Genomic DNA, 15,763 nt, shown 5'->3' with positions numbered 1-15,763 from the left:
TTGTGAACGCGGAACATACCGAAATATACCTTATCTTTTCGAAAAATACCCAACAAAAATATTCCTGAAATTGTATATTCCATTTTAATATTACAAGCTAGTTGGGACTCTCAACACTGATCTTATAATGGTTTCTTATGGTTTGGCTAATAACAAAGGGCCCCTTTATTGTATTTTGTATAAACAAAGGTTTCAACACAGAAGCACTAACCAAATAGTTGATATATATTTGGTTAGTGACAGAAGGTCATTTTTTGTACATAGTAACTACATGGTATTTTCACAATTACTACATATTAACAAAGATATTTATGAAGTATGGACCCTATCTACACCCTAATCCCTTTAATGAACGTTACAATTTAAATAATATTATTATATCAGATTATCTGTCCTGCAAATCCAAGTAAATATCCATAATAAATGTTTGAATTACGCGCCTATTGATTTGTCTGCGCATGTCAAAGACTCGTCTATGTGTACCCACGCACCTATTTTAGTATCATTGGATACATATTACTGGAGAAACTATTTTGCAAGAGCCCCGAATATCATAATTAAAATGAATACATTTGAAAACACATTTTTTCGTGGTCCATCACCGTCCTACTCCGATGATGCAAACTCTGAAAATGCTTTGTCGCTGACTCTGCCCATTGGACAAGCAGTTGAGGATAATGATTTTTTCCATGATGATCCCAAGACGGACCCCGTGGACTACTTTGACGAAAAGTTCGACAGCGATAGCTGCTCGCGCTTGCACCCTGGCCAGCATGGGCGCAACTCCTTCGCTTTCTGGACCATTGTGATTATACTTCTGGCCCTGACTGTGGGCAATCTGCTTCTTACGCTGACAATTGTGGGTGTCCTGCGCTTGGGCAAGGGTGTACAAGGTATGGAGCTGATTCCCGAGGTGGATGTCGTCAAGTTCTATGGCTCAACCGATGTGGAGCGCCTTCATACCAACTCAATTGGTAGGCTGCATGGCTTCACCGATGTGCCAGTGACCATCAGTAGTGATATGAGCAACAACAACAAGACCGATGCGGGCGTACATGTGCGCGTTTTCCGCAATGGAAATGGTGCAGCCAGTGAGCGCGACCGCATCGTCGTTGACAAGGATTCCATTCTCATAGATGCTACAAATGTGTTTGATGTAAAAGATCCCGTCGATCGGCAATCCATTTTTACCACTCATCGTCCCCAGTACAACATCCCGGATGGTGTGGATGCTCTGCAGGCGAAGGTGGTGAGTGCGAGCGGCATCTCCAGTCCCATTGACGTGCCCTTGAATTTGGAGAGCGATGGCCGCATTGTCATCAAGGGATCCGAGGGTGTGTTCTTCGATGCCGAAAGTATCGATTTTCAAGCCGAGCATCACGTCTCCATTAACTCCACCCAAGGCGCTACTGTGCTAGAGGCTGGCACTGGTGTATTCCTGGACATGGATCGCATCCCCATTGTCAGCTCCGAGCTGGGCATTCGGACGGGCAGTGTCCAGTATAAGATATGCGTGTGCATGCCACAGGGAACTCTTTTTCGTATAGCCATTCCACGTATCCACAATGGACCGAAGATCTCGTGTGCCCACTTCAATAGCCAGGACGATCCGTGTGAGGTCAATTAATTATGTAGTTGCATTTATTCGAAGCTTATATGTAATCCCAGTAATACAGATAAATACATAAATCATATATCCTTAAACAAAAGTTTACTTAATAGTTTTGGTTTTTATTTTCGAGGAAATGTACAATTTTTGTTGATGGGGAGAGAAGGGAGTTTGGATAAGCTTTTGAAAACCGATTCCTAATGTTTTTTTTTTCACTGTTAAGGACAGGTAGAACTATTTGTTCCAATTGCTAGCTATATATAATACAGAAATGGTATTCAAATCGCTGCTGTATGAGAATGTACACGTGAATGGGAGTGACAGGGCGAAATATATAATTTCAAATGAAATATTGAACTTTTTTCGAAACTAACAACAAATACTCGTACAAGAATTCGCGTCTAAGCCTAGACTAAAATAATTTCGAAAGCATCCCTAAGCAGCTTTCGCATTTACTACTTCGAAGCAGCACTCGCAACCGGCTCACACTTTGAACATAGCCGCTGTATAGCCATATCCGCAATCTGATCTGGTGTAGTTTTTTCGGGAGCAATAGCGGATGAGCCCAGAACAAATAAAATTACGGTAAACTACGGCTCTCAGGTGTTTTTGTTGTTGCTTCAATGCTGTGTCCGGTTTGTTCGCACACTGATTCATAAGGCACCGATATGCTGGCTCCGCGCTTGATGAGTGAGAACCAAACGTCCCAGAAGCCAGCTTTGAGCTGGCTCCGGCAACGCAGAGCACGTGATTTATCTTTTTGCAATGGATATTGCTCCACAAACAACTACAGCAGAGCAGAGCAAGTGCTTCTTAAATTTTCAGCTATGGCTCTGCTACGGCTTCGTTCAAAGTATGAGAAAAACGAAAGACTACGGAGTAGTGTATCATTTTCAAACTCTGTCCCTAAGTATTCGGCGGTGGGGGATTATGAAGTCGGTTCTTTGACGTTGTGGGTGGCACCAAGTCTACCAGATTGTCCGGCACCATGCTAAGAAGCTCAGCTTCACTTAGACACGCCAAACGGCCTTTGCTCTTAGTCGTTGCTGCTAAAATAAATAACTTAAATGAATACGTTTCGCTCATATCGAATTGATTGTTGCAGTCTTACCCGTTACATATGGCCTGAGTGTGGTTATTGCATCCTCGGGATTGTAGTCCTTACTGTCGCCAATTTTCGCCGCAGAGTCCGATTTGTCCTTAATGCTAGCCAGGATCTTTGGAAGATCTGGTGGAAACGATATTCTGGATAGGGCAGATCCCTGCGCAAAAAAAAATTAAGCCCCAAATGAGGATAATTGTGTTGGGAAAATGTCAATGAATATCTTACAGAAGGTTCCACATTGAGCAGGTCCTCAATTTCCAATTTTTGTGCAGCGATTTGTTTGTTTAATTCATCCATCTGTCGCGCCAGACTGCTGGCAGGAGCTGGCGCCGTAACACATTCTTCGCCGGAACTACCGCCTGGCGAGTATGGTTCATTTGCGTCATCTTTCAGAGCTGGCAACGCTGGCATTGGCACTGCTGGCGGTATACTTGCAGCTGCATTGGAAGATTTCAAGTAAGTAAATGGATACACAGTGTGTTGTTGTTGTTGTTTGTGGTGCTTACTCTTTCGCATTTTTGCAATGGGTGCTTTGATGATGGCATCAATATCGAACTCGTCATCCTTAGAGCTGGTCGAGTGATTGCTCGGCTTACGTCTGGGACTACTTGGCGGTGTAAATGATGTTGTGCTGCGTGACTTCTTTAATATAAAAAGTGTAAGAGTGTTTAGAGGAGCATATCTAATATATACCTTAATATACAATTAAAAATACGCGAATATGTTAATTTAAATTTATTATAAATATTTTCTGTCTGCTTTGAACAGTAATGCTTCCTTTTGTCAATGGACACTTCATTTTCCTTACCTTTGCTGCCTTGCTGCTGCTGCTGCTGGTCGCGGGAGCAGACAAAGGCGTTGGCAGACAGTGAACCATAATCCCCATCAGTGTATTGGGCCTCTCCGTGTCCTCGTAGAAGGGCACCAGCTCTGTGATATGCTCCAGCACACTTGGCAATTTATCCTTTGATCCCAACGGAAAGATGTAAAAGTCTCGAATCTGATCCGCCTCAGCCTGAATCACACCCAACCGTTGCCGCGAGTCCAGATATTCAAAAAAGTGATCAAACTTTTTAATCTCACTCGGTCCGGATGGGAACAGATTCACTAAGACAACCTCTTTGGTTGGAATCTTATTGATCTTCTTGATGTATTCCCAGACATTGAGACGTGCTATGCGGCCAATCACATCTAATTTGACGGGCATTAGCTTGGGCAGTTGATGCGAATTGCTGAGAAGAGGATGTGCCACCACCTGGAAGTTGGCCACATCTATCATGTTGAGGCTGCCGGACCACAGCGTTCGTTTGGGCAGACCTTGCAAATAGCGAGTGTAGCTGTCCACCGGACTAACTGGCGAGGCTGCAGGAGTGGCAGCCTTTGCAGCGACTGTCGTTGGAGAAATAGACTTGACAGGTTGCTGCTGCTTGGGAGAATTTTCCATGGTCTTTGTAGAATCAAGAGTTTTATCAATCAGCTTATAGGCATGGCGAGTGCCTCCTCTGGTCTCCTCTGGCTTCTTTTCTCTAGGTAAGGCTGCTCGGTCATTCTCCTCTCTTCTTTTGGTTGGCGTTGGAATACGTTCATCTCGATCTTTACTACGCTGCTTATCGTGATGACGGTGTGTTCGCTCTCCGCCAGCCTCCACATCGTTGTGGTGCCTTCGGTGTCGCTTCTCAAGGCTGCGCGTTTGACTGCTCGAACGACTGCGACTTCTCTTGTGCTGATGATGTCGCTTGTGGCTCTTGTGCCGCTTCTCCTTGGACGAACCGGACTTTTCCCTAGAGCTGGCATGCTCTACGCTGACATCCTTGCTGGAACTGTCGTGATCGCTCATCTGAGAGTTATTCTTTTTGTCCGACTCCAGGAACGACTCTTCAGGCAGAGTAACATCCAATTTGGTTGCAATCTCCTGCTCCCCTTTGTGGGTTTTCAACACATAGTTCTGCGTACAGGACAACATGTCTAGCTCTGACTTCTTAATAATCTCCAGCTGATGACGCGTCTCTTCCTCACGCCACTTGGCAAGTTCCTGGCTGGCTAGCTCCTCGGGCGTCATGGCCACAAGTTGCTTGGGCTCCACCTGCTTGGCACAGATCTTCTCGAACAGCGTCTTGTTCTTGCGATCCTTAATATTGAACATGAGTGAGCGATATTTCGACTTGTATTTGGCACCGACATCGCAACCAAACGAATGATACATTTCCGACTCCACACTCTTGACGAACTGCTCCGCCTCGATGGCTGTCAGCCATTGCGTGGTAGTGCTTGAGCTTGAGCCCGGTTCTGCTTCTTGTGCCTCCTTAATGCGCGCCAGCAGCTGCTCCTTGAGCGTGCGTCGCACATTCAGCCGTACGGGCTCGGGCTTGTTGGGAGATCGTGGCGCAACCACATGGGCCAGCGGTTTGTTGTTGTCTCTTTTGGGCAGGGCGTGAATGGGTGGTGTGGCTACTCGCAGCTGCTGTTGGACTTTCGTTGCACTTGTGGGCAGTTTAGTAACCGCTGCGGATGTCCCGGGCGTCGCTGGGGTATCCGAAATTCGTTTGAACTGACGCTTCTAAGGAGACAAACATATGAGTGAGCGCATGAAATCTAATAATAACCATTTAAGCTTACCTCTGTGTCTAGGGACTGAAAACTACCCGAAGGAAGCACCTCAAAGGTGGGATTGTCTTGTAGCCATTTTCTGAAGTGCTGTGCTATGGGTGCCAAGTGGCCAGTAATGACACGCCCACTCTTACGCTCAATCACATTTATCTGAAATAATTAGAATTTGTTTAGTCTGTTGGTATCGAGTCGGTTGCTTGTAGCTTTTGTACCCGCTCAATTTTCGACACAGCGTCTGCCTGACGCAACACATCCTCAAAGAGATCCTTCTTTTTGTGCCTCTTGGCTGAATCTGCGCTGTTTGTGGAATTCATTTGTGCTGATTGCATGTCCACCGACATCGGCGACACCGGACTGTCGGGACTCTTGGCAGACGTCTGCGCCTGGATTGCGTCTTGTGCATATTTTCGTATGCATTCATCGCTACAATAAACAGACTGGGAGCCAGCTGTCAATCGCTTGCAGACCACACAACTGGTGGCACTCGGCGCTCCTAATTTGACAAACTGTATCTGCTGCTGTTGATGCTGCTGCTGTTGATGCTGCTGCTGCTGTGGCTTCTGTAGCATCATTTTACCCGGCGGCTGCTGTTGATTGGTTGGCATTCGCTTGGTTAAGGAACTACGCAACGGCGCACTGGCGACAGTAACGCCCAATGGCAGCGTTCGATTGGTCTGTGGAGCAACAGACTCCGTCAAAACTTTGGTTTCACTCGAGGTTTCTTCTGTTTGAATGGTCGGCCTCATGATAAACATATCCGTAATCCTTGGTTGGTTCTATGGAATGCAACAATCAGCGAGTTATTGATGGAAAATGTAATTAATTTTGCGCTTACCTTTTCCTCCTGCTTTTTAACACATTTGGGACACTTCCACATGATGCTCTTTTGCTCCATCTCAATGCCCATGGATTTGGTGACACCCACACAGGTGCCGTGAAACCAATCCTCACACAAGTCACAGCAAATCATGAACCGATTGTTGTGTGGCTGACGGCAAATGCACCAGAGCCTAAAAGCAGAGCAGACACACATTTAACATTGACTTAATCTTTAAATATCTTTAATAATTTGCTTACTTGTTTGGGTCATCATCATCCTCCTGAGATTCTGAGGCTTCGGTGTCATTCGACTGACTCGCATTTAACTTCTTCGTTCGTCTGGGCACAGTCGAGCGTCTGGCCAACGATGGCTCTCTTGGATTGGCACGCTTTGGCATGACTCCAGGTTTGTGTGGCGTCTGGCTTTCGTTGCTGAAGCTGCTGCTGTCCAACGTGGCGTCCAGAATCGTCACACTGCTCAGATTAAGATCCCCCGAACTTGTGGCGGAAGAATTTGTGGGCGTGAATTGTGCGCGGCGTTTCGCGCGTGTTGTCGGGGCTTCTATGGGGGGGAGGTAAATGACTCGTCCATTGCCACGCACAACCTTACCCTCGGGACACATTTGTGCTCCGATTGATGCTGGAGCGGTTACTACGCTGCTTCTCGATGGTGTGCTGCAGGCCATGGGCATGGGGGTTGGCAAATGGCTGTGCTCGGCGAGAACTGCAGGAGGATGTGGCTGTAAGGCAGAGACTTAGAGTTAAGGGCCTGTCCAAAAGGGAACAGATGGGTTTATCTTACCTCAGAGGAAGACGTGTGGAGGATGGCTGGGTGGACCAGTGACTCAACAGGTGGAGGTAGAGACATAATCGCATCTAGACCGCCAGGGTCGTCGATGGCCAGCACTTGCTCCACCTCAGCCTTAAAGTGCTTATCCTCTTGGATCAGACCAACCACATGCTGCAGGAAGTCAGCGGTGATTGCATCTTCATCTGGAGTATTCAACAGGCGGGCAGTGTCCAAGTCAATGGCATCATTATCATCCACTGGTACAACAGCATTCAACAGACCCTGAGTGACCACCGGTTGACCGTAGTCCGTAAAGATTTCGTTTTGTTTTACTGCTGGCATTGATACTGTTGCGGCGGCCACTGCTGCTGCTGCTGGTCCCTGATCCAGCACCGATGCCGTACCCTCCAGCATCTTGACCAGTTTTGGTATATTTTCATCCGCATTCACGACTGCTGGCTGCTCGACGAGCGTCGTCTTGAGTAGTTCATCCTTCACTATCGAATCGATGAGGTCCAATTGCTTGTCATTTTCGGCAGCCAGCTCGGAGGAGCTCTGATGCGTTTCGATGACAATCTGTGAGGGCAGCTTATGAGATTGAGCCGTGCCCACGCCGATGGGCATAAAGCCCTTGGCTGGTACAGGAACTGTAACTGCAACAGCATCTGGCGACTGCTGCACATTAGCCACATAGCTGGAACGCGGAGTGACGGGCGACATGTTGGATCGCTGCCTGTGTGGATCGGGCGAAGATTTCATGTTCGACGCATGATTCTCGCCCAGCAAACTGTTGAGATTGGTGAAAACTCCCTTGGGGCTAGACGTGTTCTTGTTGATTATAATTTCCTTCACGTCCTGAGGAGGCGGAGTACTGTAGCCACCAGGCGCTGAAGTATTTACAACTTTTCCCACATGCACCAGTGGCGTCCGACGCACCTTGCCTCCTGTAGACGCCAGTCCGAGCGCTTCGCTGGACAGCGGTGGTTTCCTCATGGCCAGCGTCTGGTGGGTTGGTCGTATTTTAAGGAATGAAGTGGTGGTGATTCCTCTGCCCAATGGTATCACAGTGGGCGGCGCCTTTGTGGTTGGCAGTTGAATAATCTGTCCAATTTGCGGCACACTCTGCTGTTCCTTACGCTGCGTTGCAGCTGGTTGCATTTGTTCCTTACGCTGTGTGGCAGTTTGTGGCATTTGTTCCTTCCTTCCAGTCTGTGTCACCAGCTCCTTGCGCTGCTGGGTAATCTGTGGCGATAGCTCCCTGCGCTGCTGGGTAATCTGTGGCACCAGTTCCCTACGCTGCGTGGAGCTCTGTGGCAATGGTTCCCTGCGCTGCGCGGAAGATTGTTGTACTGGTTCCCTACGTTGCGGCGTAATATGGGTCGCTAGTTCCCTACGCTGCGCGAGACTCTGTGGCACTGGTTCCCTACGCTGCGCGACACTCTGTGGCACTAGCTCCCTGCGCTGCGGCGCACTCTGCGGCACTTGTTCCCTACGCAGTAGCACTTGTTCCTTGCGCCGCTTGAGCTCGGGGAACTGCTGCTGCGGCGTTGCAGGATGTGGTGGCAAGGGTCTCGACTGTCTGGTCGTCCTACTGCTAATCTTTCTCGCCCGCTTTCGCTTATTGGAGCTGCGGCTGTCGTGCCTCATCTTGAAGTCCATATCACTGTCCCTGTCATTGTCCGTGTCCTGAAGATCGTCGCTCTCCTCGCTCATCTCATCTGTATCGTACAATTTGTCGGCATTCTCGTCTTCTGCGGGATCCGAGCTCTCTGCTTCCTCATCATCTTCTATGTTGTCCTCCACGGGAGCCATTACTTTGACGATGCTACGCCCAGACCTTGCCCTGGCACTTAGCATAGAGTTTGTAACAATTTCTCGCCGCTCTCGGGCCAGTGGCAGTGTCGGCGTCGGCTGGGGCTGGTGCTTGCGTAGCAGCAGCTGGTCCTGCTGCGGCGGCTGAACGGGCAGTCGGTGGACCTTGGCTTGCAATGGAGTGAAGGGCATGGGCTGCATTCGTTTTTTTGCATTGATTATTTTCACATTTCCAGGTGATTGCATAACGATTTTCCGACTCTGAGCTTGCTTTTCCATGGCTATTTTCTCGGCTTTCTTGTGGAGTTTCATTTGCTCCAGCGACGTGAAGGGTGTATAATTGTGATCGTTTTTGATCGCTTCCAGCATTGCGTCCGTCTCCGGTGTCCTCTTAAATATGGACAAACCAGCGAGCTCTGTGAATAAAACGTACCTTAGGCGACACCAAAAATAATTGTTTATTTATTTGATACTTACTTAGCGCATTCTTAACGAGAATGTCGGCAGTGCCCTCGGCATAGAATTGCTCCACACGCAGGCCCACAATCTGCGGCCGTTCTTTTGGTTTGCGTCGCTTCTTCTTTTTGATTACTTTTGGCTTGCGGCCGGGACGCTTTCTTGTTTTGGGAGCCTCCGTTTCGGTCTCTGTAGAGTCATCGTTGACCTCGTCGTCGGTGTTGTCATCATCGGGTGGATTGTGGTCCACCTCGCTTCTGACGTCATCGCCGCCACTTTGGCTCCCATTGTCGCTGTCCCACTCAGTGTCCGTTGCCGCATCTAGGAACTGCTCTAATTCCTTTAAGCGTTCAGCCTCCTCCTGGTCCACCATGCTAGGCGTGGGCGAAGTGATTCGCACCACGCTGATGGTTGCAATCGATTTTTCCTCTAAGAAATGAAATTGTAGTGGAGCATGTAAGTGTTATTTAACCATAAGTGTCCATACCCATGAGGTTCTCCATGGCACGCTCATCAAAAGAGATGCCATTTTTGCTGTAGACTACAACCAGATTTGAATCTCCCTCAGCCGCTCGTCTGGCACTCGGTGCCTCGACGAATACCGAACTAGACATTGTGCTGTCTATTCGTGGGATGGTCAACTACAAACACATTGCAAAACTTTGGCCCACACAACGTTTTCAGTGCTCTATTCTATGGTCTTCGTAATGCTTTGAGACATTTGTTGTTTTGCTAGTGCCCGCCGCGTTGCGACGCCGACATCCGAATCCGGGTCAGCGTTCGGAAACAGTTGTTAATATGTAACACTATAGTTGCAAGACCACACCATGAACACGTACTAGAACATATTGCTTTAGGAACACACTTTAAATGATTTTTTCTAGCACTCAATTGTAATTCTTCTCAAAATTTATTGAAATGAAATTCGCAAAAAATTCTTAACGTGTGACCAGATTGACAAATTCTGAAAAGTTATCGACAATTTCTAGTATTTTCCATTATGGTATTTTCGATAGCAAAAAAGGAAATCCAGATTTTTTATTTATTAGTTTATTCGATTGCACAAAAGTATTTCGACATGTGCTAGTATTTTGCGTTCTCGGTATTTATGTATGTAGCCTGTTGCGGTTGACAACAAGCAAAGGCAAAAACAACAGCAAAGTGATAAACATTTAATTTACAGCGGCTATTGTTCAGTTGACAGATATTGCTAATCGCCTTGGGGTGGGTAGAAAAGCCCATTGCAGCCATACAGTTATTACACTTTCGTATTCCAAACTCGTCGCATCAACATGGCAGCCTTTCAAATGGGATCGGGCTACGCAGTGCCCATGACCCTGTTTAAGAACAATAGAGATCGCGTTTGCAAAGCTCTGTTGCAGCAGCTTCAGAATAACCTCAAGTTTGATTCGGGCAACCTGCTTGTGCTGCTGGAGGGTGGCAAGGATAAGAGTTTCTACAACACCGACGTGGACTATGTGTTTCGCCAGGAGTCATACTTCCGGTATCTGTTTGGAGCCAAGGAGCCCGGCTGCTACGGCATCCTCACTATCAACGTACGGACTGGGGGCGTCGCCAGTGTGCTCTTTGTACCGCGCCTACCCGAGGAGTACAGTACTTGGATGGGCGAGCTGCTTTCACCAGCTGAATTTAAGGCCATGTACGAAGTGGATGAGGTTTACTATCTGGATGAACTCACGGACTATCTGGAGAAGGCAGCGCCCAAGCTGATACTCACGCTCAGTGGCACCAACAGCGATAGCGGCCTCACCATGCAGCCGCCCGAGTTCGATGGCAAGGAAAAGTATGTGACAGACTGCGACCTACTCTATCCCATATTGTCCGAATGCCGAGTCATCAAGTCTGCCGAGGAGATCGAAGTTCTGCGCTATGTGGCCAAGGTCTCGTCGGATGCACACATTAGGGTCATGAAGTTTATACGTCCTGGCAAGATGGAGTTCGAGGGGGAGTCACTGTTCCTCCATCACGCCTATTCCGTGGGCGGTTGCCGTCATGCCTCCTACACATGCATCTGCGGCAGTGGCACCAATTCGTCAATTCTGCATTATGGCCATGCCGGCGCACCCAACAGCCGACCCATTCAGGATGGTGAAATGTGTTTGTTTGACATGGGAGCCAACTATTGCGGCTATGCGGCAGACATAACCTGCACTTTCCCGGCCAACGGCAAGTTCACGGATGACCAGAAGTTCATTTACAACGCTGTGCTGGATGCTCGCAACGCGGTGGCCGCGACAGCACGCGATGGCGTGTCGTGGGTGGACATGCACAAACTGGCGGGCAAGGTATTGCTGCAACGTCTCAAGGCGGGTGGCATGCTTCAGGGCGATGTCGATGAAATGCTCGAAGCTGGACTCTCGGCTGTCTTTCAGCCGCACGGCCTGGGTCACCTGATTGGCCTGGATGTGCACGATGTGGGTGGCTATTTGCCCACTGAACCAAAGCGGCCTAATGAGCCGTGGCTGAGCAAGTTGCGCTTCGCCCGTGTCCTCAGGGCTGGCATGTACGTGACCATTGAGCCGGGCTGCTACTTCATCAAGCGACTGATGGACGGCGCTCTGGCCAATCCAGAACTAAGTAAATTCATCAATGTGGATGTCTTCAATCGTTTCCGCAACTTTGGCGGTGTACGCATCGAGGATGATGTTCTTATTACCCAGAATGGCAACGAGAATTTTGCAATTGTGCCACGGACCGTTGAGGAAATCGAGGCAACCATGAGCTCCGATTAGCTCAGTGAAGGGTGGAGGGGTATATAATGCACACAGTATACACTATCTTTTTAAAATAATGTCATAATCAAATTATGGTTAACCAATAAATACATTTCTTATGGGATATGATCGATAAAATCGAAAATTAATTGTAATTTTGTATGAATTTAAAATTTGCAACTATACAGCTACAGTGTTCCTATGCCATTTAAAAACCATTTAAATTTACGGTTGTTTAAGTGTTGAACAATGAAATGTGCTTTTCCTTTGAGATTCTGTGGGTCGCAATGGAAAATCTCTTAAAACAGCATTCAAGTGAAAAGTAATTGCTGTGCTTATACTCAGTTCAGGCACTGTACACGCTATACACACATTTAGGAATGTAATCGCTTATCACAAATTCCAGATTGATATCAAGTTTCGCGTTTGTTTATTGGCCAACAGTGTTAACAATGTGAACGACAGAGAGAGAGAGAGCGATGGAGGATAGGGGGGGCTGGGAGCGGCAGCGGCAGCTGGTTTAAGCGGAAAGAGTCGAATGTCTTTCAAGCGTTTTCTAATCTATGTACAAGCTGGGGCGACTGTGTGTTGCTATGATGTGTACATTGTGCCGATTGATCGGGTTACATATACTTCTTGGCGTGTCCATTGCGTTGCTGTTGCTTTAGTTGAGCATGTCCTCCGTTGCATGTTCCGTTCTCGGTCAGATTGTCGCTGCCAGGATCGCCGCCGCACTCATGTACCTCGATAAGCTCGACAGCGCTTTGACGTGGAAACCAGCCACGCGTATGTCCCCTACGCTGATGCTTTTTGTCACCGCGTAGCTCCTGCTTGGTGAGTTCCCGCTCGCCAAAGAGCCAATGCTTGCGAAAGCGCGTCACCTTAATTATGTCACCTGGCTGCAGGCGAATACGCGGCTCATCCGTGCAGGGAGCACCCATGCATACGCTCCAACCCTGTGAGCAAACGGGCAGCCAGCGACCCGTAACGGGACTATGACACTTGTAGGTACGTGTCCGGGCTCGCTTTTCCTCTTTCTGTGCCAGCTGCTCTCGCTGGTGGAGGGATAAGAGAAACGGGATTTAATATTCAACATCTGTCTTGCGCCTGGCCACACTTACTGTCAATGTGTACTGATCACAGCCCTGTGCCACGGGCCACTCGATGCCGTCGCCGAGTTTTTGGCATTCGTCATTGAACACCTGCTTCAGATTGAGCCGCCAGCCCAGATCGTATGGATAGATAAAACTTTCCACTTCCTCGCCACTTGCATAGCGCCGGTACTGTGCCTTCTCCACTATCCAGATTTCAATGCCCGTCTGATTGGCGACAATCGTCTTCAGTTGAATGAACAGCAGCATGCCCAGGCCAATGACCACACCAATGGCCAGGCCCATGCCAGTGATGCACATTATGATGCTGACCACTGTGAACTGTACGCTGGCCAGGTGCACCAGTCCATGGGTCAGATAATAGTAGCGATAAATTCCACGATAGAAAGAGCCGCACAGGATGACAGTGGCCTGCATGCTGCCCAATATGGAGAAGAGCAGGAAGTACGAGAAGTAGGCATGATTGGCCCAGCCCACACAATGGTTGATCCACGGGCAATGATGATCCATCTTCTTGACGCAACGGTTGCCTATGTGGAAAAGGAGAAATGATAACAGTTCTGGCTTTTTGGGAGGGATGTTCGACTTACACTTGCGACAGTGATGGGAGCGTGGAGCTTTGTAGCCCTCGCACGTCTTGCAGTACTGCAGGTGCTCTGTGTCCTTGGGCTCCTGCAAAATATGGATATTAAATATATGTATATATGCGTGATTAATGCACCCTGTCGCTAAACTACGGCTTACAACAGAAAACTTAACGACGCACAGCTCATTAGCTGCCGCCCCTCTTGTGTGTCTGGGACCTGCCTACAAAACATTTATGCTAATTTCAGGTAATTGCATTACCCGGACCCGGACTGAACCGAACTGGACTGCGTTCGCGTGCAGGGCATGGCCGTTAAGTCGCTCCATAAATTATTTGTGGGCCACCGCGTCATGGCCAAGGAAAAAATTAATGTGCGCCGAAAAACGGCGAGCGTTACCGGGTTCGTGTCCTGGAACCAGCACGACATTTACGCGATTCTCCTACTGTGAGGAATTGAATTTAAAATCTTCCAAAATAAATTGCAGATTAATTGACGCGAATTATGCGATAAGGAAAAACACACGCCACAGCAGGGCTAGCTGTTGGCCCATTTTGTCTGTATGCAAATAAAGCAAAGAAAATCCCTAAGTGACGGCCAAGTGTTGATGGCACCCCTGGCTCGGCTCTCGGTTCTCTTTCTCCTTTCATTTGTGTGCTAAACAAGAACTTCCGCTACAGAATGACGATGCACAATGCGGACCACGAAATCGTCCACAGTTCGTGTCGGTTCAACAATTTTTTGGGCGCCAATTGGTGGTTGGAAATTATCAAAAAGGTAACAGGTGTTCGGGAAACACCCCTCCAAGCCAGCTTTAATCGTGTCACAACAAAAATGTATTCTATTATTGTTATTTACCTTTGGCTGCCACTGTCTGGGCAATAGGCCGGGACCTGTCAGTGTGGCCATGACGTAATTGAATGTCGCCAGTGTGGAGAGCATTAGGAACAAGGCCTGATGGGCAAAGCCAGCGAATGATTCATTTGGCGGCCACCACATCGAGTTCATGTAGAGCGTTGTCAGCGTTATGCACTTGATAATGCCTGCAAAACGGGTCAAATAAAAGATAAACAATTTAAACATGGGAAAATTTAATTTGTTATTATTATTCAGAGTAGTCCAGAGTTAGGGACTGAGCCTGGTGGTGGGTTATTCTTCGCTTCGTTGCGTGTATAGGAAATGAAACTCATTATTTCGCTTATGGCCAACCTTTTCAGTTGATTAAGCGTAACCGCGCCCCAGCAATGAGTGCCTCCGGTCTGGCCAGGGCCCATCCCTACTCCTGGCCATAAGCCAGCAACAAGCAGCCGTCGTCTAATTTAGACATTAAGGCTGAAGGCACACAATTACAATAGTACATCAAATTCGATATCAAAAATTTCCGTCTACTTGTACTGCCAACCGGAAGTCTTACGGTCGTTTCACCGTCTCTGCCTCGCCAAAGGACCAAATGGTCAATTTGCACGCTATACTTGGCCTGCGTGAAATTTCCGATAGCACAGAACCCGACGACACTTTGAAAAAGAAGAAATTAAAACCGAAAATACATGCAACTAAAACACAATTAGCGCAGCACATTAGGGAAATTAAAAGGCAAAGTTGCTGCCGGCACTGTGACACTCGATTGGTGGCTCCGTGCAACGGATGTGTGGCGTGCCGGACCCTCTCTATGACCCGTCCATCATAGCAATTTGAAACGCGATATCTCGATCCAGACATATACAAAACGCGGGCGTTGCCGTGTGGGCGTTTGCAAGACCCACCCACGTCTTAGAAACAGTAATTGAAGCCTTGTTATGTGCTCTTTGTGGCCGTCTGTCTGTCCAGTCCCCCGAGCAGTTCATTCACTTCACTTTGAGCCAATTTGCAAACTTTTCTTTTTAGCTTGTTGCTGACCACAAACTGCAAGCTGCTCTCTTTAGACGGGCCAATGGTTCTTTCGGTCGTACTTACTCAGGGCTGTGATTGGGCCCCAATGTATAAATCGGCGAAAGCCGGATATTTCAGCACTCATAATTTTTAAATATCGCGTTGGCGTCCAAAATGGTAGTGAGGAAAGGTAAACAAAAAAGTAGTTGTAAAAACAGGTCAGTGTGACCGAATATGGTAGGCAAATATATACTGTACCGCCCAA

General features: G+C 48.0%; 4 protein-coding genes across 6 annotated transcripts; 2 read left to right on the top strand and 2 right to left on the bottom strand.

The window, feature by feature from the left end:
• Nucleotides 1–514: 514 nt before the first annotated feature.
• Nucleotides 515–1,715, top strand: LOC117582780 (beta-sarcoglycan). Its single transcript, XM_034270753.1, has one exon. It carries the CDS (start codon nt 563–565, stop codon nt 1,625–1,627), a length of 1,065 nt encoding a protein of 354 aa, XP_034126644.1. The 5' UTR covers nt 515–562; the 3' UTR covers nt 1,628–1,715.
• LOC117582779 lies at nt 1,695–10,150 on the bottom strand. 3 transcript variants are annotated; one of them, XM_034270751.1, is made up of 13 exons: nt 9,686–10,150; nt 9,220–9,627; nt 6,943–9,158; nt 6,399–6,880; nt 6,157–6,331; nt 5,534–6,097; nt 5,331–5,471; nt 3,523–5,271; nt 3,221–3,356; nt 2,940–3,151; nt 2,721–2,871; nt 2,516–2,658; nt 1,695–2,044 (listed from the first exon to the last, which is right to left on the bottom strand). In XM_034270751.1, exons 1-12 carry the CDS (start codon nt 9,810–9,812, stop codon nt 2,516–2,518), a joined length of 6,504 nt encoding a protein of 2,167 aa, XP_034126642.1. In that variant the 5' UTR covers nt 9,813–10,150; the 3' UTR covers nt 1,695–2,044. The 3 variants fall into 3 exon arrangements, with proteins under 3 accessions (XP_034126642.1, XP_034126643.1, XP_034126641.1); XM_034270752.1 differs by having other exon boundaries at nt 1,695–2,655; XM_034270750.1 differs by having other exon boundaries at nt 1,695–2,658; nt 9,686–10,149.
• Nucleotides 10,151–10,358: 208 nt separating this feature from the next.
• Nucleotides 10,359–12,057, top strand: LOC117583020 (xaa-Pro dipeptidase). The gene has a single exon (XM_034271170.1). It carries the CDS (start codon nt 10,491–10,493, stop codon nt 11,949–11,951), a length of 1,461 nt encoding a protein of 486 aa, XP_034127061.1. The 5' UTR covers nt 10,359–10,490; the 3' UTR covers nt 11,952–12,057.
• Nucleotides 12,058–12,472: 415 nt separating this feature from the next.
• Nucleotides 12,473–15,738, bottom strand: LOC117583022 (palmitoyltransferase ZDHHC6). Its single transcript, XM_034271172.1, has 5 exons — nt 15,583–15,738; nt 14,488–14,672; nt 13,636–13,717; nt 13,055–13,575; nt 12,473–12,988 (listed from the first exon to the last, which is right to left on the bottom strand). The coding sequence occupies exons 1-5, from the start codon at nt 15,641–15,643 to the stop codon at nt 12,557–12,559; spliced, it is 1,281 nt and encodes a 426-aa protein (XP_034127063.1). The 5' UTR covers nt 15,644–15,738; the 3' UTR covers nt 12,473–12,556.
• Nucleotides 15,739–15,763: the final 25 nt, after the last annotated feature.

The sequence above is a fragment of the Drosophila guanche genome, unplaced genomic scaffold (assembly GCF_900245975.1).
Source record: "Drosophila guanche unplaced genomic scaffold, DGUA_6, whole genome shotgun sequence".
Taxonomy (NCBI): domain Eukaryota; kingdom Metazoa; phylum Arthropoda; class Insecta; order Diptera; family Drosophilidae; genus Drosophila; species Drosophila guanche.
The sequence above is the reverse complement of the archived record's forward strand: the minus strand, read 5'-3'. Positions and strand labels throughout refer to the sequence as shown.

Excerpts from the sequence above, each read along its gene's own strand:
- LOC117583022 (XM_034271172.1), bottom strand. The coding sequence starts at position 15,643 with ATGAGTGCTGAAATATCCGGCTTTCGCCGATTTATACATTGGGGCCCA. Across the intron at positions 14,673-15,582 it reads GGGCCCAATCACAGCCCTGA|GCATTATCAAGTGCATAACG; the intron begins GTAAGTACGACC and ends CCCGTTTTGCAG. Across the intron at positions 13,576-13,635 it reads CTCCCATCACTGTCGCAAGT|GCAACCGTTGCGTCAAGAAG; the intron begins GTAAGTCGAACA and ends TTTTCCACATAG.
- LOC117582780 (XM_034270753.1), top strand. The coding sequence starts at position 563 with ATGAATACATTTGAAAACACATTTTTTCGTGGTCCATCACCGTCCTAC.
- LOC117583020 (XM_034271170.1), top strand. The coding sequence starts at position 10,491 with ATGGCAGCCTTTCAAATGGGATCGGGCTACGCAGTGCCCATGACCCTG.
- LOC117582779 (XM_034270751.1), bottom strand. The coding sequence starts at position 9,812 with ATGTCTAGTTCGGTATTCGTCGAGGCACCGAGTGCCAGACGAGCGGCT. Across the intron at positions 9,159-9,219 it reads TCTCGTTAAGAATGCGCTAA|AGCTCGCTGGTTTGTCCATA; the intron begins GTAAGTATCAAA and ends TTTTATTCACAG. Across the intron at positions 6,098-6,156 it reads TTAAAAAGCAGGAGGAAAAG|AACCAACCAAGGATTACGGA; the intron begins GTAAGCGCAAAA and ends TGCATTCCATAG.